This window comes from Rhinatrema bivittatum, chromosome 9, assembly GCF_901001135.1.
Source record: "Rhinatrema bivittatum chromosome 9, aRhiBiv1.1, whole genome shotgun sequence".
NCBI classification, from domain to species: Eukaryota; Metazoa; Chordata; class Amphibia; order Gymnophiona; family Rhinatrematidae; genus Rhinatrema; species Rhinatrema bivittatum.
Window position 1 is genome coordinate 164,178,206 of NC_042623.1, and position 20,946 is coordinate 164,199,151.

Sequence of the window (20,946 nt, forward strand, 5' to 3'; positions counted from 1 at the left end):
TAGAACAAAGTCGATCCATCGTTCAAAAAGGTTCAGAAACCTCCAGATACCGTACACAAGTCGCTTGACATCCAAGGAATGCAAGAGGCGATACTCCTCTGTATCCCTGACCTTATCCAGGGATGGCAAGGAGACGGACCTACTCAAATGAAAGTCCTAGACTACCTTGGGCAAGAAGGATGGAACAGTATGCAACTGTAACACCCCCAGACTCACCCAAAGGAACGGGTCTGGCAAGACAAGGCCTGTAGCTCAGAAATTCGACATGCTGAACGTATAACTACCAGGAACACAGTCTTCACGGTCAACACCCACAAGGGAAGGCTATGCAGCAGTGAGAATGTAGGGCCCACTAAAAAAATCCAGCACCAAGTTAAGACTCCACAATGGAACTGGTAACTTCAAGGGAAGTGTAAGATGCTTCACTCCCTTCAAAACAATGGGCCACATCAGGATGAGACAAGGAAACACCATTCACTGGGCCTCTGAAACAGGCAAGAGCCGCAACCTGCACCTTCAAGGAATTAAGGGCCAATCCTTTATTCAACCCATCTTGCAAAAAATCCAGAATGCGTGGGATCTTAACTGAACGAGAAAGAACACCCCACTACTCACACCAGGCCTCAAAAGCTCTACAAACTCGCATATAAGCCAAGGAAGTGGATAACTTGCAAGCAGGGAGTAAGGTGGCAATCACTGCAGAGGAATAACCACACTTTAACAGACTACCCTCTCAAGGGCCAAACCGTAACACAGAACAGAGTTGGATCCTCGTGAAGAACCTGTCCCTGCTGTAACAGATCCATGTGCAGCGGAAAGTGAAGTGGGGTTTCCACCAGGAGTCTTTGCAAGTCTGCCTACTATGGATGCCTGGGCCAGTTTGGCGCCACCAAGAGTACAAGCCTTCTGTGGCCTTTGATCTTGCAAATTATCCTGCCCAGCAAGGGCCACAGAGGAAAGGCATAAAGCAATCTGTCTTCCGGCCAGACTTGTATGAGAGCATCTATTCCCAGGGACCATGGATCTCTCCAGCGACTGTAGATTCGAGGAACTTTCACATTGCGAGAAGTCGCCAGCAGGTCTAGGAACGGAAGGCCCCAGCGATGGACAACCAGCTGAAATGCCTCGGCTGACAACCACCACTCTCTTGGGTCCAGACTCTCTCTGCTGAGAAAGTCCGCTCTTACATTGTCTTTTCCTGTAATGTGAGAGGCCGGGATCATCTGCAGATGACCTTCTGTCCATTCTATAAGCTGGTCTATTTCCTGCAACACTTGCTGGCGCTTGGTTCCTCCCTGGTAACTGATATAGGCCACCATCGTCACGTTCTCAGACATCACACGAACTGCTTGATCCCGCACCAAATGACGCACTTGAGACAATTTCTAGATCCGAACTTCCGGAAGGAAAACTCTTGTCCTGCCCATGTTGAACCAGACCCCCAGATACTCCAACGACTGGGATGGCTGAAAATTGCTCTTGGTCAGGTTCACCACCCAACCGAGCTCCTGAAATAAAGAGATCACCTTGTGTGTCACCAGGTGGCTCTCTTTCGGAGACTTGGCTCTAATCAGCCAGTTGTCCAAATACAGGTGCACCAGGATCCCTTCCTTTTGCAAGACCGCCGCAACTATCACCATAACCTTGGAAAATGTTCTGGGAGCTTTGGCTAGACCAAAGGGCAGCACCCAAAACTGATAATGGTGCCCCAACACCACAAAGCGTAGAAAGCGTTGGTGTTCCAATCAGATGGGAATATGAAGGTAAGCCTCTGACAGATCCAAGGTCAGAAATTCCCTCAACTGCACTGTCATTATCACAGAGCGTAAGGTTTCCATAAGAAAATGAGTCACCTTCAAATGACGGTTGACCCTCGAGATCCAGGATGGGACGGAAAGGAGACCTTCTTGGACACAACAAAATTAACGGAATATCACCCCATACTTTGAGACATGGGCACCAGAACCACAGCCTCAGCCTGAGGAGCCTTTGAAGCATGAACTCCACTGCCTGCTTCTTCTGTGGGGAGTGACAAGGGGACACCATGAATACGTCCCAAGGAATAAAGTGAAATTCCACTGCATATCTTTCTTGTATCACCTCCAGGGCCCACTGGTCTGATGTGATCTCGACCCACCTCTCCAATAAAAGAGAGAGAGAGAGATCCCCCCTCTCTCTTATTCTGGAAGGTATGTCAGCAAACCTTCATTGGGAAGCTTGGAAAGGTCTGCCACCCTAGCCCACTCCTCTCTTGGGCTGTCAGGGATGAAAGGGCTGAGGCCTACCAAAAGGCCAAGCCCGTTGAAAGGTCAACCCTCTGTAGGGATGAAACCGCCTGGAACCCCGAAGATGACCCCTCATATCAAAGGGGCATTGTAACTGCTACTTATCCTCTGGCAACCGAGAGACAGAGACTCGCCCCACATCTGGCTAGTTTCTCCAATTCGCTCCTACAACAAGCGCGAGCCTTTAAAAGGTATCTTGGTAAGATTAGCTTTGGAGGCTACGTCAGCTAACCAATTGCACAACCAGAGTTGACGCCTGGCTGCTATCACCGAATACACTCCTCTGGCTGTGGTACGGACCAAATCACAGCCTGCATCTGCTAAAAAGGTGGCGGTTAGCAGGTTCCATAACCGCTCTGGAATTCCCTTCAGACTCATCAACCTCCTGAGAGAGAAGACAAGATCGGGCCACTAGGGCGCAACAGGAAGCAATCTGTGAAGTCATCGCTACTGCCTCAAAGGCTTGCTTAAGAATAGCCTCAATCCTTCTATCATGTACATCCTTCAAGGCTGCTCATCCCCCTCTACGGGGATAGACGGCACATACCAGTGCTCTCTCACTGCCAAATCCAGTAGGTACAGGCCTCCCAATGTCTGACCCCCTTTAAAATTTGCCTCTGGGATGTCCCATTCCAGATCAATCAATTCCTGAATGACATCCAATCACAGGGAATGCTCACAAAAAATAAGCGCCTAGAAGAAAGTGCGGCAAGGCGACACACAACTTGTGTGCCAAGCTAAGTGTGTGAACAGTGTACAATTTGTGTGTGTAAAAAGCACGCCCAGAAATTGAGCGCACAGCGCGTGCACAGAGCCAATGCACTGCTCACACTGACACCCTGTAGAGGGCAGCAGAGCATGCACAGTAGTGAGTGAAAAACACCGCCATGGCCTACACGACATGCAAGAAAAAAACCTAGGCGCAATGCCTAGCCCCCCGGAGGCCACTCAATCTGCCAGGCTGTCCAGTTCCCCACATACCAATGTGCCATACCCAACCAATGTTGGGTATGGCACATTGGTATGTGCCATACCCAACATTGGTATGGCACATACCAATGTTTGTTTCCATACAAACATTGGTATGGCACACCGAACACAGAGACCGGAGGAAGTCCTGAAACCCCTCTGTCTGATTCAATAGTTAAAACTTCTCTTATTTATTTATTTATTTTTAACCTTGCTGAGCTCAGTGCTTTCCAGCTGAGTACAGAAATGGTCTCCAGCTGCGGGGGGGAGATGGCATCTGCAGTCACCGGTACTCTAGGTCCCCTGCACCTGCTCTCTTTCAGCTGAACTAGCAGCTAAGTTCATGTTGGGAAATCCAGCTACCAGACCAAGGCACACTTCTGAGGGACCACAGAAATCACCTCAGGAATTCTCAACTGGGGGAGGTACCTTTAGGTTTCACCGCAGGAGAGCAGAGCTTTCTTTTCCTTAATTATGATTTTCAAATTTCTCCTTCCAAAAGCTTCAAAGCAATCCCCATTGGGAGCTGCATGTCCACCATCTGCTGGAGACGGAGGAATACTGGCAGGCTGGGGTTCCATTATCTGTGATGTCAGCTTGCTCAGTCTCCATCTGCTGGCAAGAAAGTATAAACCCACTGGTCCTTGAGTTTATCTGTCTACACGCTAGGAGGAAAAGGGTAGTTTTTCAAAAGAGCTAGAGATTAAATAAGATTTCTCAGCAAAAAATTGCAGAGTCTCAGAAAGAATCAAGTTTGACAAGCATAGCAGACAAATAGGAACTGATAGATTTTTCTCCAGAACAAGAACTGCTGTGAAGAAGTAGAGAAAAGCTGCTGTCTTTCAAGAAAACTTGGAAAGTTGCTAGTCAATTTGGTGCTGATACATGGTCAAGGGACTGGCAACCCTGTTTGTCTCCAGAGAACAATGGCTAAGTATTGTAAAAGACTGCATAGAGGAAACTCCGTAAGTGTCCTAACCAAAGAGAACAATTATAAAATAAGGTATATAATTGGTACTATACATGGACTTCATTATATGAAATGGGAAGTGACATCCTCCTCTTTGTGCTGGCGAAATAATGAAAAGAAACCCCTTTTATTCATATTTGGTGAACGTGGTCATTAGCACCTATTTCTGGCTGGACCTATTTTTGTGGATTTATAAGATGGAGGCATGACTTCCTAAAGATGCTCTGATAATTCTTTTAGGATTACCAATTAGGAGTAATTCACCTTTTTGTTGCAACCAAACAATGTAGTTCACCACTGGAATCCTCCATTCAGATCCTCCATAGCAGGCCTTCCCAAACCTGTCCTGGAGAACCCACAGCCAGTAGGGTTTTCAGGATGTCCACAAAGAATATGCATGAGATACATTTTCATATCCATGGAGACTCAGTGTATGCAAATTAATCTCATGCATATTCATTGTGGGTATCCTGAAAACATGACTGGCTGTGGAGTCCCCAGGACAGGTTTGGGAAGTCCAGCTCTAAAGAGTCTTCAATTCAATTAGTCTATCATGTGTGGGCAATGGAAAAATCAATATATTGTGTTAGGGATGACTACCTGACACTTCAGAATTGTGGAGATCTGGGCTTGAACTAGCCAAAAGGGAAGGAATTCTTTGTATGGCCAACTCTAATATTTAGTTAACATGCTCATTATAATTTCTATTTCTCCTTTGAATCATTTCTTTGTGCACTCATCTTGGTTCTAAACTTTTCTGAAACATTGTTAGACTATCAGTGGACTATTACCTAGTTGTGTGTTTTCTATTCTTTTATCATGAGGTTTTTGGAAGGTATGAAGGAAGGTATGAAGGATTCTGATAGTGTTATGCTGTTTTGACATTTTTCTGCACAATGTGCTTTTATGGTAAATAAAACAAAAAGGAAGTTTCTAAATAAAATCACATATGACACAACTGAAGGCAGACAATCTATGTTTGTTCACACTCTAAACTATGTGCGGCTTGAGATTCCACTAATTATAGCCTTCATAATACACCAGCATGGCATAATTTATTTTGAGAATGGTTGAGAATAGTCATGCATTAGGACTTTTTAGTACTATGTGACTATCAAAAATCTTCAATGTCCATGGAGTAAGTTTCTGAAATTGAATGATTACAAGACATGAAGCAGCATGGTTTCAGCAGAGATAGGTCTTTTCAGATTAATCTGATCAATTTCTTTGACTGAATGGCCACAGAGTTGGATCAGGATATAGAGTTAGATGGAATGTACATGGATTTCAGTAAGGTTCTTGACACCATTTCACATAGTCAACTTATAAATAAACTGAGCACCCTTGGAATGGTCACTAAAGTGACTACCTGGTTAGAAACTGGTTGATGGAGAGGCAACAAACAGTAGTGGTAAAAAGTTCAGTATGAAAAAATGAGCATTATGCTAATGGTGCCGCAGGGATTAATCCTTGGATTGGCTCTTTCAACATTTTCGTAAGCGATACTGAGGAAGGACTATCGGGAAAGGATTGCCATTTTGCAGATGATACAAAAATCTGCAACAGGGTAGACACTCAAGGCGACACAGAAAGCAGAGTTGCTTACCTTTAACATGTGTTCTCAGAGGACACATGTTAAAGGTCCTGCTCCAAACAAAAAGGGGCAAATAAACAAAGAACCATGCCAAAGGGAAAAATCATTTTTGGTGGCAACAGACCATTTTATACTTTCTAATCTGCTCCCCCTTTTTATTTTTTTTCCCTGTTGGTTAGCCTGGAACCAAAATAATGGGCCCTAGCAGGAATGGAGTTGGGTTCTTCATCTCAAAGAGACTCCGCAGGACAGACTGGCAAAGCTTACTGTTGTGTCAGTAGTACCTGTTCAAGCAAGAGTGCAACATGAATGTGTGGCAAGAACTTCTCCATGGAGGAGTCAATCTTAGGCAGAATACCGACACTTCCATGACAGGTACTTAGGATGCATGCACAGAACTGCCCTATTGCTAAAAGTATAAGGTGGATAAATCATTTGAGCCTGAAACTGACTTCTACATGCTGAGGTGACTGCCACCAAAGTAACAACCTTCCACATCAGATACTAAAGCTTATAAGAATCCAGAGGCTTAAAGGGAGCTTTCATCTATTAGATCAATATCACATTAAGGTCCCATGACACAGTGGGAGGCTTGATAGTTGGCTTCAGTTGAAGCAAGTCCTGCATGAAATGGACAACTAAAAGAGATGGGTTTACCCTCCAACATACTGGTCATAAGCACCAACTGCACTGAGATGAACCATAACTGAGCTGGTTTCCAAAACCAGACTTGAGAGGTATAGAAGGTATTTCAAGCAATTTGTGTGTGGAACAGGAGAAAGCATCTAGGGCCTTTCCGTCATTCCACACAGCAAACCTGCTTCATTTTAAAACCACAGGATTTCCTTGGGGAATCCTTCCTAGAAACCAAAATACAAGACACATCCTTGGACAGATTCAGGGGTTGCAAGGATAACTACTGTAGTCAACATCCAGGTTGTGAGAGCCAGGGACGCAACATTGGAATATTGTAACATCCTCTGATCCTGAGTGATAAGCATTAGGAAATTCCCCAACCTGATTGGATCACTTGGAGTAGAGACCAAATCTGTCTCCACCAATAAGGAGTAATGAAAATCATAGTCCCCCCAGTCTCTTCCGAATTTCAGCAAGGTCCTCGCCACTAGAAGAAATGGAAGATACATATACAGGTGGCCTTGTCCCCAATCTAGGAAGAACCCATTCAAGGCTAGTTTGCTCTGCACCTCTCTCCTGGAGCAGAAGCTCAGGACCTTTTTGTTCGAAAGAGACACAGCCACACTTGCCATATACAAGGCTTTCTATTCCCATGTCCAGGGACCATTTGTGAGGTTCCAGGACTCGACAGTCTGTCCACCAGGACATTTTTCTCACCCATCAAATCCATGGCCCTGAGGATCATTACATGGAAAAGGTCCAGTGTTGCATCCGGCCGGTTTCCTGACATATGATGTATGAAATCTGTTCCTCATTGCTTGCTGATGTAGAATATTGCTACCAGATTGTCAGTTTGGATGTGGACAATTTTGTTGGACAACCAATCCCTGAAAGCCTTTAGTGCATACTTTACTGCCTTTATTTAGAGAAAGTTTAACTGATAAAACTTCTCTTTAGTAGACCAGAGGCCCTGGGTAAGCAGTTCTATTTTAACTCCCAGCCCAAGCTGGATGCATTTATGATTAGGACAATTTGTAGTGGAGGAATACGAAAAGGAAATCCCTTGGCCAGACTGGACAGAATCAGCCACCAGGATAAAGAATCCATCAGAAGCTGGGCATTTTGAATGCTGTCCTGAAAATCCTGAGTAGCTTGAATTTACTGAGATCTAGGGTTCATGGGATTCTTTGCATATAAAGACATGACAAAGGAGTAATATGCACTGTTGATGCTATGAGGCTCATCAACCTCAACATCTCATGCTAACCACTGCTGGCTCATTTTTATCCACTCCACAGAGGATTTGAACATGGTAATCCTTTCTTACGGAAGAAAGGCTTTCACCTAAATTGTGTCCTGCAGAGTTCACATAAATTCCAATTGAGATAAAGAGCTCACATGGGATTTGGGGTAATTAATGATGAAACCTAACAACTCCAACATCCAGGTGGCTTTTGTTCATTGATCATATAGCACCTCCTTGAGATATGTCTGACCATCCAAACATCCACGTAGAGAGAAATGTGCATTCCCAATTTGCATAGATGTGCAGCATTTTCTAACATACAAGACGCTAACAGGCCGAAAGGCAGCACGTAATGTGGGAGGTGGTATTACCCTATTACCAATCTGAGATACTTCCTGAAAACTAGAAATCTTTTAGATCAAAATAGCACAGCCGGGCCCCTTTTTTCTAGAAAGGGAATCAGTGCCAAAGGAAACTGTTTTGAACTTTTCACTTACCAGATACTTGCTCAATGCCCTCTGGTCTAGGGTGGAAAGAAGTCACCCCTAAACCCCCCACCCTTGATACCCCATTTGCTTGAGGATTAGTACTATTTGGAGTAAAATTCCCATCTTTTATCTGGAGGAAAGCAGAGTTGCTTACCTGTATGATATGATAGAGGTGTTTAAAATCATGAGAGGTCTAGAACGGGTAGATGTGAATCGGTTATTTACTCTTTCGGATAGTAGAGAGACTGGGGGGCACTCCATGAAGTTAGCATGGGGCACATTTAAAACTAATCGGAGAAAGTTCTTTTTTACTCAACGCACAATTAAACTCTGGAATTTGTTGCCAGAGAATGTGGTTCGTGCAGTTAGTATAGCTGTGTTTAAAAAAGGATTGGATAAGTTCTTGGAGGAGAAGTCCATTACCTGCTATTAAGTTCACTTAGAGAATAGCCACTGCCATTAGCAATGGTTACATGGAATAGACTTAGTTTTTGGGTACTTGCCAGGTTCTTATGGCCTGGATTGGCCATTGTTGGAAACAGGATGCTGGGCTTGATGGACCCTTGGTCTGACCCAGTATGGCATTTTCTTATGTTCTTAGGTGTTCTACCAGGACTGCAGGATGTTAGTCCTCACAGGTGGGTGACACCATCAGATGGAGCCCGGCACACTGAGCATGCCCAGCATGCCACTATCCCCACAGCCATTCGGGGTCCCCCTTCAGTCTCATATCAAAGCAGAAAGATGAGCGAAAAAATAAAACAACAAAACACAGGCAAACCCAACTCCGCGGGGTGGTGGGTGGGTTTCCTGAGGACTAACATCCTGCTGTCCTGGGAGAACACCTGTTACAGGTAAGCAACTCTTTCTCCCAGGACAAGCAGGATAGTAGTCCTCACAGATGGGTGAATACCAAGCTGCAGGCTGTCCCCAGATACACTAGGCCAACAGACACCCAATAACGTGCAACAGGCACAACAACAGGGGTGCTGCTGGCAACAATGGAACAGCCTGATTCACAGAAGGGGCTCTAGGTAGGGATAAGTTGGGTTCTCACACTTGGAACAAGTTGCGGAGGACAGACTGGCCGAAGACTATCCTGTTGACCCATCCTTGTCCAGACAAGAGTGGGCTACAAATGTGTGCAGGGAACACCACATTGCGGCCTTGCAGATGTTCGCAATTGGAACAGCACGGAAGTGGGCCACGGATGCTGTCATGGCCCAGAGTGCTCTGTCACATGGCCTTCTAGAGTATGGCCGCTTGCTCATAGCAGAAAGCAATACAATCTGCCAACCAATTAGACAGTCTGCTTGCCCACTGCTACCCCAAGTCTATTTTGTCAAAGGAGACAAAGAGTTGGGTGGATCGCCTGTGGGCTGCAGGGCGCTCCAGATAAAAAGCGAGAGCACGTTTGCAGTCCAAGGTGTGCACTGTCCGCTCACCTCGGTGGGGGTGGGGGCTTTGGGAAAAAGGTAGGCAGTACAATGGACTGATTCAGATGGAAGTCAGTCACCACATTGGGCAGGAACTTAGGGTGAGTGCACAACACCACCCTGTTGTGGAAGAACCTCATATAAGGCGGATAGGTCACTAGGGCATGCAGCTCACTGACTCTGCGAGCGGAATTTATTGCCACCAGGAAGAGAACCTTCCAGGTGAGGTGTTTAAACTTGCAGGAGTGCAGAGGCTCAAATGGAGACAGCATGAGTCGCGCTAGCACAATGTTGAGGTCCCAGGCCACAACAGGAGAACACAATGGAGGCTTGAACTGGAGTAAGCCTCTCATGAAGCACCCCACTAAAGGCTGCACAGAGATCGGAATGCCACCCACTCCGCGGTGGTAGGCACTAATGGCACTCAGGTGAACCCGGACCAAAGTAGTCTATAAACCCGACTCTGAGAGACGCCACAAATAGTCTAGGAGCCAAGGCGTGGGACAGGTAAAAGGGTCGAGACCCTGCTCCGCACACCAGATCGAGAATCTCTTACACTTCAATTGGTAGGACTTCCATGTAGAAGGCTTGCGAGAAGCTACCAGGACCGTGAGACATTGTCTGAGAGGTCCAGGGGCTGTAAAACTAGCCTTTCAACCTACAGGCTGTGACAACCAACGACTGGAGGTTCGGGTGGCATAGCCTGCCTTGATCCTGTGTGATTAGGTTGGGAGAGGTGTCCAGAGGTATGCACTCCCTGAATGACAGGTCGAGCAGGATCGGGAACTAGACCTGCCGGGGCCAATGCCGGGCAATCAGGATCATGGCGCCTCCGTCCTGTTGATCCTGATTGCCATGACCCCAGAACGTCATGAGGGTCCTTGCCTATGAGTGAAATCAGGGGATACGCATATAGAAGAACTGCATTCCAGAACTGGGTGAAGGTATCTATGGCCGGCTCCCGGTCCTCCCGGAACAGGAAGTAGAAATGGCTTACTCTGCGGTTCAGAGGGGACGCGAAGAGGTCTACATCCGGCAGACCCCCCTGGCGGAAGATCCTGTGCGTCATGGAGGGGTTTGGGACCACTCGAGGGGGTGGAATGTCCGACTGAGGCAGTCTGCCACCACATTCTCCGTCCCTGACAGGTACATCGTGCACAGGAGCATGGAACTTGACAGGGCCCAGGCCCAAATCTGACTGCTTCCTGACAGAGAAGACAGCCTATGCCCTCCTGTTTGTTCACGTACCACATGGCCACTTGGTTGTCCGTCTGTATCAAGACGACCCCTGTTGGACAGGCAGTCCTAGAATGAGTAGAGCTCATACCGCATTGCCTGGAGTTCTAGGAAGTTTATCTGGCATCTCGCCTCGGGCTTCGACCATACTCCTTGTGCGAAGGCCGTTGACATGGGCACCCCAGCCTAGGTTGGAGGCATCGTGGTAAGGATCACCTGAGCAGCAGGGGGCTGAAAAGGAAGTGATAGGGAAGTGAAGAGTAGTAAGTCACCTGGACCGGATGGTATACACCCCAGAGTTCTAAAAGAACTAAAAAATGAAATTTCAGACCTACTAGCAAAAATTTGTAAACTATCATTAAAATCATCCATTGTACCTGAAGACTGGAGGATAGCTAATGTAACCCCAACATTTAAAAAGGGCTCCAGGGGCGATAGGGGAAACTACAGACCGGTTAGCCTGACTTCAGTGCCAGGAAAAATAGTGGAAACTGTTCTAAACATCAAAATCACAGAACATATAGAAAGACATGGTTTAATGGAACAAAGTCAGCATGGCTTTACCCAAGGCAAGTCTTGCCTCACAAATCTGCTTCACTTTTTTGAAGGAGTTAATAAACATGTGGATAAAGGTGAACCGGTAGATGTAGTATACTTGGATTTTCAGAAGGCATTTGACAAAGTTCCTCATGAGAGGCTTCTAGGAAAAGTAAAAAGTCATGGGATAGGTGGCGATGTCCTTTCATGGATTGCAAACTGGCTAAAAGACAGGAAACAGAGAGTAGGATTAAATGGACAATTTTCTCACTGGAAGGGAGTGGGCAGTGGAGTGCCTCAGGGATCTGTATTGGGACCCTTACTTTTCAATATATTTATAAATGATCTGGAAAGAAATACAATGAGTGAGATAATCAAATTTGCAGATGATACAAAATTGTTCAGAGTAGTTAAATCGCAAGCAGATTGTGATAAATTGCAGGAAGACCTTATAAGACTGGAAAATTGGGCATTGAAATGGCAGATGAAATTTAATGTGGATAAGTCCAAGCTGATGCAAATAGGGAAAAATAACCCATGCTATAGTTACACAATGTTAGGTTCCATATTAGGTGCTACTACCCAAGAAAGAGATCTAGGCGTCATAGTGGATAACACATTGAAATCATTGGTTCAGTGTGCTGCGGCAGTCAAAAAAGCAAACAGAATGTTGGGAATTATTAGAAAGGGAATGGTGAATAAAAGGAAAATGTCATAATGCCTCTGTATTGCTCCATGGTGAGACCGCACCTTGAATACTGAGTACAATTCTGGTCACTGCATCTCAAAAAAGATATAATTGCGATGGAAAGTGTACAGAGAAGGGCAACCAAAATGATAAGGGAATGGAACAGCTCCCCTATGAGGAAAGACTAAAAAGGTTAGGACTTTTCAGCTTGGAGAAGAGATGGCTGAGGGGGGATATGCTAGAGGTGTTTAAAATCAAGAGAGGTCTAGAACGGGTAGATGTGAATCGGCTATTTACTCTTTCGGATAATAGAAAGACTAGGGGGCACTCCATGAAGTTAGCATGTGGCACATTTAAAATTAATCGGAGAAAGTTTTTTTTCACTCAACGCACAATTAAACTCTGGAATTTATTGCCAGAGAATGTGGTTAGTGTAGTTAGTATAGCTGTGTTTAAAAAAGAATTGGATAAGTTCTTGGAGGAGAAGTCCATTACCTGCTATTAATTGAGTTGACTTAGAAAATAGCCACTGCTATTACTAGCAACAGTAACATGGAATAGACTTTTTTTTTGGCCACTTGCCAGGTTCTTATGGCCTGGATTGGCCACTGTTGGAAACAGGATATTGGGCTTGATGGACCCTTGGTCTGACTCAGTATGGCATGTTCTTACTCACACAGTGGTTCCACGTAGAGGATAGCAGTAGGGATGGAACGGAGGCAGGCCCTCGCGGAGCGAGTACCTGGTTCCAGGGAACAGCTCTGAGGTGAAGATGGTAGTACTCACTGGTGTTGAAGATAGCGAATCCTTCCAGGCAGAAGAGAAGGTAGGAGCAGGCAGCGAGTCAGGGAACATGGGCCCTCGAGGAGCGAGGGCCCATGTTTGGGCTAGCCTTTGAGTGATCTGGAAAGCAAGTGAGGCCCCCCGAGGAGCGGGTACCCCATTAGCGTTGAGTCCAATGGAAGACTGGAGAGGCAGAGTAGCTGGTTACGGAGAGCGAATCCCATCTGTAAGATTCTCCTTGCTAACTCAAAGGCTAGCAAACATCGTAGGCTTTAAATATCCGGGCAGCATGATGTTATCACAGGGGGATGCCCCTGAGGTTTGCGCCAAGTAGGAAATAAGAGTGAGGGCCGCGCAGAGCATGGAGGGAGGCAGCGCCCAAGCCGGTCGGGGGATGCCGGAGATGATGGCAGGCAGACGCCATGGCAGCCAGGCATCCATCCATAGCGAGAGGAAGTGCAAAGAAAGCAAGGTAGGCGGAATGAAGCCGTCGGGAAGGGACGGTTGCAACACCATCCCCTCAGTCTTTAGATGACACCAGGATACACCAAGGAGTGTATCGGGCAGCTTCCCTCAACCCCTGGGTGTCGATGACTCTGATGCGGGTGTGGATGGAGTAGACTTTTTGGGACCAAAAAGTTTCTCCATTTTATCGAGTCAAGCACAGCAGCCCTAGGGGGTCAAATGATTGCACAGCTGACACCCTCAGATGTGGTGAGATGCCCCCAGGCAGAGGATGCAAACCTCATGCGGATCTGTGATAGACATGGTCTGCGGGCACTGGGGGGCACCGACGGAAGCCAGACATCGCCATGAAAAACAGCCGGCGCACGGTCTATGACTGGGGGCACCGATAAGGACCGCGAAGGGGGAACTGATGATGGACTGGGAGAAAAATTGTGAATTTAAGCACAAAAAGGCAAAAGAAGCCGAGCTCCAAGAAACCGCGAGGCAACTGCACCATGGAAAAAGAGAGACTGAAGGGGGATCTCACGTGGACACACGGATAGTGGCATGCTGGGCATGCTCAGTGTGCCAGTCACTGCTTCTAGAAACTTTGACAAAAGTTTTCTGTACTGGGCTCCATCTGATGATGTCACCCATCGGTGAGGACTACCATCCTCCTTGTCCTAGGAGAAAATTGGTTACAAATTCAAATACAAAATATAGCTTTTCCCCCTTTGAACTGGTTATGTCTTCAGGCTTTACACAATTCACTTGGACTCCCCACTTTGCAGAATATAGAGTCCAGGCTCTTGAAGCCTAGTTTTGCCAGGGTTGAAAAGAAAGATGGTTGGAGTAAATGATTCAAATATGATGCTATTCATCAAGCAGAGTAGTAAATCTCAAACTTGGAGTTTGATAAGCTTCTTCTGTTACCATGTAACTAGTCACAAAATTTATTTACGTGAATTTACTGAAAATATCTCTGGAAAACAATTTAGACAGTTGGCATGTACAATTCTCTCAAATTTTGCCAGTAGTATAACCACCATAAGTAGTGGGGCATTTAATCTGACATGCCATTATCATCAGTCTTATCTCTGCCAATTTATAGCACTGTTGCATTATGTATTACTTACCAACAGAGGTGGTGGTGCTGGGCCTGGTGTGAAGGGCACTCGTCCCCACATCTTTATGATGTCTCCCAGGGGCTGAAAAGTCTCATCACATGCTCTTTTCACTAGCAAGGACATGGTAAAGTATCCAGCTTGAAACCATTCTGCCATCTCCTGGTTAGTGAAGGGACCTGGAAAACCCACACAGTGTGATGGAAATGGGCTGAGGAATGTCTTTACTTTTTCCATTTCAGTGCAGAAAAACTCAGCTTGTATAGCATAAAATGAATCATGTTCCCTCTACTCTCCAGAGATGTTATATCTGGAACTCTGCCTCACAAACAAAACAATCAAAAAGATATAGTTTGTTAGGCAAACAGTTTCAGTGATATCCTTCCTTATCAAGTACTGCTGAGTTTCCAGACAAAAATGTAATACATTTTACTCTGCTAACTGGCTCTCTCCTTTCTGAACTGTTTGGTGTTCAGAGCATTCACAAAGGGCTGTGTTATCCCTAAACTCCTTCTTGCAAAACTATATCAATTTTCTTTCTGAAGATTGAAAAGGATCATAATCTGGGAGTGACTCACCCTGAATTTCCCCCTGAGGATCCTTGTAGAACCATTTCTGCAGTGTTTCATGGGACAGAGGCATAGACATTACTTTGGCTCTGTGCTCCCTGATTTTTGCTGTCAGTCTTTCATCATCTAGTGCATTGTCCTGCAGATATGCTACCATTTTCTCCGCCTGCTGCAATAAGAAAGGATAGGATTCAGTTATAGAATGCAGAGTCGGACACAGACCAATTAACATAGCAGGGCCACAAAGAACTAGGACAGGAGAAGCCTTTAAAAAGCAATTTAATGGAGATGCCATTAAATTTAATGGAGATGCTCAGACTTTAACAAACAAAAAGAGCTTGTTTACATATCTCCATACTTGTTCAATTTGTAGGATTCTCGGAGCAGTACTGATCCTGGTTATTAAACTGTTTGTTGGACATAAGCATGAATAATCAATAAGCCTGAAACTCTTGATGCAAATCTAACATTGCTCTCTGCTTCTTCGGCAGAAGGTAACGGGGAATTGGACTCAAACAGCAAGTGCAAGTGCCCTGACTTTGACGGTCTGGGAAACTGATAAGTATGGGGGTGACTAGTATGGCATGGCAGAAACTTCCAGGAGCTTGCTGGGCAGACTGAATGGACAATTAGTCCTTTTCTGCCATCATTTCTATGTTTCTATAATAAATGTTGGACATGAGCTGACAGAACTGCATGGGTTTCTTCTTGACATGATAAAGGAACATCTGGATGTTAAAAGAGGGCAATTATCATAAGCGTAACCAGGTTAAAGGGTTTTCGAAAAAGTTTTCACCCAGTACCCAGCTATAAGTATGTGCAATTGTTTCATAGAATGTGTGCTTTTAGCTGTATTACAAAACAGTGTTTCTATATAAAACTTTTAATGGGAAAAGTTTCTGCAGAAAAACAGGAGCAAATGTCTGCAAATACTTTGTCCCCTGGGCAATTTTCAAAATGAAAAAAAGAGCATATTCTCACTTTGAAAATTGGAGCAAAGATCATGAGTAAAAGGTACCAGAGAACTTTGCAGCAATGTTTATAGTTTGAAAATTGCCTCCTTAAGTGTCTCAAAAGTTTATGCACATCATAATTATCCAATAATTATTTCATTTGATCAAAGATTTTATTACACAGCTGTCTCAAAAATTGTGTGGCCAGTTCTACGACCTACAAAGACTTCACTTTGTAGTGTGAGACCAGCAGAATAAACTGCATGTAGGATCCTTGCCTGCTCCAAGTGTTTTAGTCCCTCATCATCATCCAGATCAGTGGGAATGTTCCCCATTCCTGGAGCAGCATTAACTGGTGTTGGACCTAGTTGGGAGACCGGACCTTGGCAAAAAATGGGAGAAGAACGAGGAGGAAGGGGAATAGAAGTAGAAGGTGCATCTGGTGGAATCTGTGGCACAGGTGGTGAAGCAGCAGGTATTACTTCTGTAAGAAGGAAAAAGAGAAATAAGAACTTCAGTGACACAGCATAGCCAAGTGGTCAAGTACTGACAGCATGAAACATCAGTATAGGGCAGACATGTACCTACATACCTTCCACTTTGCTAGGCGCTTTGGGTGGTAGCGTACTCTGTAGTGCACTCTCTTTTTGTACCTCTAGTTTTTCTGTTGGTTCTGGAGATCTTTGCTCCTTCCTCTTAGCTAGGCTGCAGGGGACCGGCTCTTGCAGCTGGGGTTTTGGAGGACTGCCTGAGCAATGGGCTGGTGATGAAGTCCTGACTTCTTCTACTGCCGACGCCGTTTGCTCTGTAAAATGTCAAATTGTTTGAATGCATGATGGAGTTGAAAATTTTTCAGTACACAATGTATTCTGTATGAAATAGCACCTTGTAAAACTTGTCACACCCTTGCACATTTTTCACAATCTGCTGAAAAAAAAATACAAATCACAATGCATTAAAGTAGGAGCTTGTTTCACCGATCTATACAACATACTCTACACTTTCATATTGAGAGAACAATGGTGAAAGTTCTTTGAGTCCATACAAATGAGTTATGCTCACTGACCAGCAGATGGAGACAGATAAACAGATTTGCTGATATCAGCCCTTCTACACATCTATGCTGTCTTTAGCCTGCCCGTATTATCTGTAACAGGCTAAACTATGGACAACTTCAATTCAAATTTTTTGTTTAAACAATCAGAGGACTTCCAAAAAAAGAAAGCAGAAAACAAAAAACTACAGAGTAAAACTCTCACCTGCCTTGAAATATTTCATAGCTTTCACATATTAATTCAAATTTCGATTGAAGAGTTTGGGAAATTTGGCAGCAAAGGGATGGTAGTGGGATGGTCCTGAATTGGTCTGACTGGACTCAAGGAAAGGAAATTATTAGGTAATAACTAATTTTACCTTCCTCTTCATCCACTCAGACTAGTCCAAACAAATGGGATATCGTCAAGCTACTCCTGAATATAGTGGGACACTGCCAAACCCACTTTTAACACCTCGGAGGTGAAAGAGGAATCTTCTGACACTCATATCCAAGTCAACCTAGTCCTGGATTTCTTAGCAGGAGCCTCTTTCAGACCTCTCCGCGGCCTGTCTCTCCGACTATTAACTTTGAAGACAGCATTCCTGGTGGCAGTTTGTTCAGCCAGTCGTATATCCAAACTACAAGCACTGTCCTGCCATGAGCTGTTCCTCGTCTCACCTCGGGAACCATCCAGCTATGCACGGTCCCCTCGTTCCTCCCCAAAGTAGTGTCTCATTTCCATTATCAACTAAACCATCTCGCTACCATCGCCAGATGAGCATAAGAATTCGGAAGAGGCTCGAAGTCTACGCCACCTCAACATCAGCAGACTCCTATCCAGATACCTGGAAATGTCGGAACCCGTACGAAAAAAGGACCATCTATTCGTCCTTCACAGCGGGAAGAGGCAAGGGGGAAGTGGCCTCGTGAGCAACCATATCCTGCTGGATCAAAGAAGTCATCAAGGCGGCCTATGTAGAAGCAGGCAAGCCGCCGCCTCTACAAGTCAAGGCCCATTCTACTAGAGCCCAGGCGGTGACCTGGGTAGAAACCAAAATGCTGTCACCCGCCGAGATCTGCAGGGTGGTGACATGGTCCTTCATCTACACCTTCTCCAAGTTTTACCGCCTGGATGTTCAGGCTCGGGAGGACACAGCATTTGCAAGGGCAGTACTAAGTGGGTCTCGGGCAGCCTCCCACCCAGTTCGGGAGTAGCTTTTATACATCCCATTGGACCTGAGTCCATCTGCTACACGCTAGGAAATGGAGAAATTACTTACTGCACAAAGGGGCAGGCGCACAAAGGGGCCTGCCCCTTTGTGCGCTCCTTCGTGCACTCCCTTCGTGTGCTACAGTCTTTGAAGTTTTCCCCACAGATCTTTCCACAGCTTTCAGCAACCTACCAACCCCCGACGTCATTCGCCCAGCACTCTGCTTCTGACATCATTCGCCCAGCACTCAGCAACCAACCAGTCTCTGACTTCATTCGCCCAACACTCGGCAACCAACCAGTCTCTGACTTCATTCGCCCAGCACTCAGCAACCAACCAGTCTCCGACTTCATTCACCCAGCACTCAGCAACCAACCAGTCTCTGACTTCATTCGCCCAGCACTCAGCAACCAACCAGTCTCTGACTTCATTCGCCCAGCACTCAGCAACCAACCAGTCTCTGACTTCATTCGCCCAGCACTCAGCAACCAACCAGTCTCTGACTTCATTCGCCCAGCACTCAGCAACCAACCAGTCTCTGACTTCATACGCCCAGCACCCCTGCCTTAAAAAATTCTTCTTCTGACAAATATTTATACTTGGCCTAAATTCTGCTGACAGATTTCATACTACAGCAGCTGATTAAAACTAGGCCAACCTCTTTCACCATGAACACTTCCCACATTCCAATTCTCAAATACTTGAACTTCTCCACCAAAATTATGAGAACTAAGCTTAACACCTCATACTACAATTCACTCATTCCAATTATGACTTCTCCCATCACACAAATCATAGGATTAATAACTTTCTCAATCCTACTGCTGAACACATAATCCCTTATAAAAAAAGGCCACCATACTAGGTGATATACTTATTGATGAATCCCCCGATATATGTGCAATTACTGAGACCTGGTTAAAAAGCTCAGATGTCTCCATAATAAATCAACTACCAACGGACTTATACAATATTTTCTCAATTCCAAGACCGAAAAAGAAAGGAGGCGGGCTTCTACTGGCTGCAAAAAAGAAATACAATCTCACTCTGCAACCCACCTCACCTCTTCACAAGATTGAGATTGGTCTCTTTAAATCAAAAGACCTACAAATTTGTTTAATCTATGCTCCCCCTAGCATATTGGAAAAAATCCTTCACTTTTTACAGAATATATTACTAAACACAATGACATCAACATACCGGCCATCATCCTAGGAGACCTAAACCTCCATTTTGACCGCTCTCCTCTCACCCCAGCATGTGAAGCCACACTTTCTACGCTAAATGCCCTCAGATTTAAACAAATGGTCTCGGGCCCCACACACAAGGCAGGACACATCCTGGATGTTATTTTCACGAACTCTCTCTTACGTACTGAACACCCCCAATGCACCCCCATACCCTGGTCAGACCACTACCGAGTTGACACTCGTTGCACATTCAACTGCAACCCCCACACGCCACCCACTAAGAAAAGAACAATAAATTTTAGAAAAAAATGCAAAACTGAAGACATTATTGAGGCGATTACAGAGGATCTCCATAAACTAGACCTCTCTGACGCCAACTCCGCCTGTTCCTCTTGGCATCAACTTACCAGCAACAGTGCAAATCGACTCTGTCCACTAATAACGAAGGAGGTCGGCGCTGAGAAGAAAGATCAAAAACCCTGGTACACCACAGACCTTAGAATAATGAAACTCGAACTTCGCAAATTGGAAAAGAAATGGCGCAGAAACCAGGATACTGCACAACTACAAAAATACAAATCTCTACTACACCAGTATCGTAAAACCACTGATGAAGCCAAGAAAAACTACTATACAGCAAGAATCCACCAATACCAGTTCAACCCGCGGGCCCTCTTCCAATATGTCTCTAGTATAATCACCCCACCTATAAACACCAACGCAGACAATGAAGATAAAAACAAATGTGAGAAGCTAGCCACCTACTTCCACAACAAGGTTGCTAATATCATGACTCGCTTCACTATGCCCTCTCCAACAGTATCCCTAATGACTACTAACTCCATAAGCACCTCAGTCACACACTCAAAATTCGAAGCTACGACAGCATCAGAAATTGAAACGATTCTCAAAAAAATCAAACCAGCCTTACATCCTATTGATATAATGCCAACAAAAACACTACTCGCCATTCCTACAAGAATTGCATCTCCCATTACTAATATTATAAACAAATCTATATCGTCTGGTATTTTTCCAACACAGCTCAAGCATGCAATTATAAAACCTACGCTCAAAAAAGCTGACTTGGATCCTTCAGAACCTGCCAACTATCGTCCAGTCTCAAACCTCCCTTTCTTGTCTAAAATTATGGAGAAAGTCATCAACAAACAACTCACAGACTTTCTAGACGAAAATCTATTACTTTTCCCATCACAATATGGCTTCCGTAAGAACCATAGTACAGAAACTCTGCTAGTGTCCCTCTCTGATTCTATTCTAAAAACCCTTGACACTGGTCATTCCTACTTACTGGCTCTTCTCGATATCTCTTCCGCATTTGACACTGTAAACCACAACACCCTCCTTTCCCGCCTCTCACAGATTGGCATTGCAGGCACGGCTCTATCCTGGCTCCAATCTTTCCTGAAGGACAGAACATACAGTGTTAAAATAGACGACCATGTATCAAAACCCAGAAAACTTGCACAAGGTGTTCCACAAGGATCTGCTCTTTCATCTACACTTTTTAACATATACCTATCTCCT

The 20,946-nt window shown here is 45.1% G+C and overlaps 1 protein-coding gene across 8 annotated transcripts in view; it reads right to left on the reverse strand.

The window, feature by feature from the left end:
* GIGYF2 (GRB10 interacting GYF protein 2) overlaps positions 1-20,946 on the reverse strand; it is a 444,297-nt gene that overhangs the window by 161,595 nt on the left and 261,756 nt on the right. For 7 of the 8 annotated variants that reach the window (XR_003858724.1, XR_003858723.1, XM_029616694.1 and 4 more), the window contains 4 exons: positions 16,554-16,766; positions 16,240-16,445; positions 15,018-15,177; positions 14,452-14,618 (listed from right to left, as the gene is read on the reverse strand). Coding sequence is in view for 6 of the 8 variants with exons in the window: in XM_029616694.1 (XP_029472554.1) it covers positions 14,452-14,618; positions 15,018-15,177; positions 16,240-16,445; positions 16,554-16,766 (746 nt within the window). In the remaining 2 variants the exon portion in view is untranslated. The remainder of the gene's footprint in view (positions 1-14,451; positions 14,619-15,017; positions 15,178-16,239; positions 16,446-16,553; positions 16,767-20,946) is intronic. The other variant, XM_029616693.1, reaches the window with a different exon arrangement.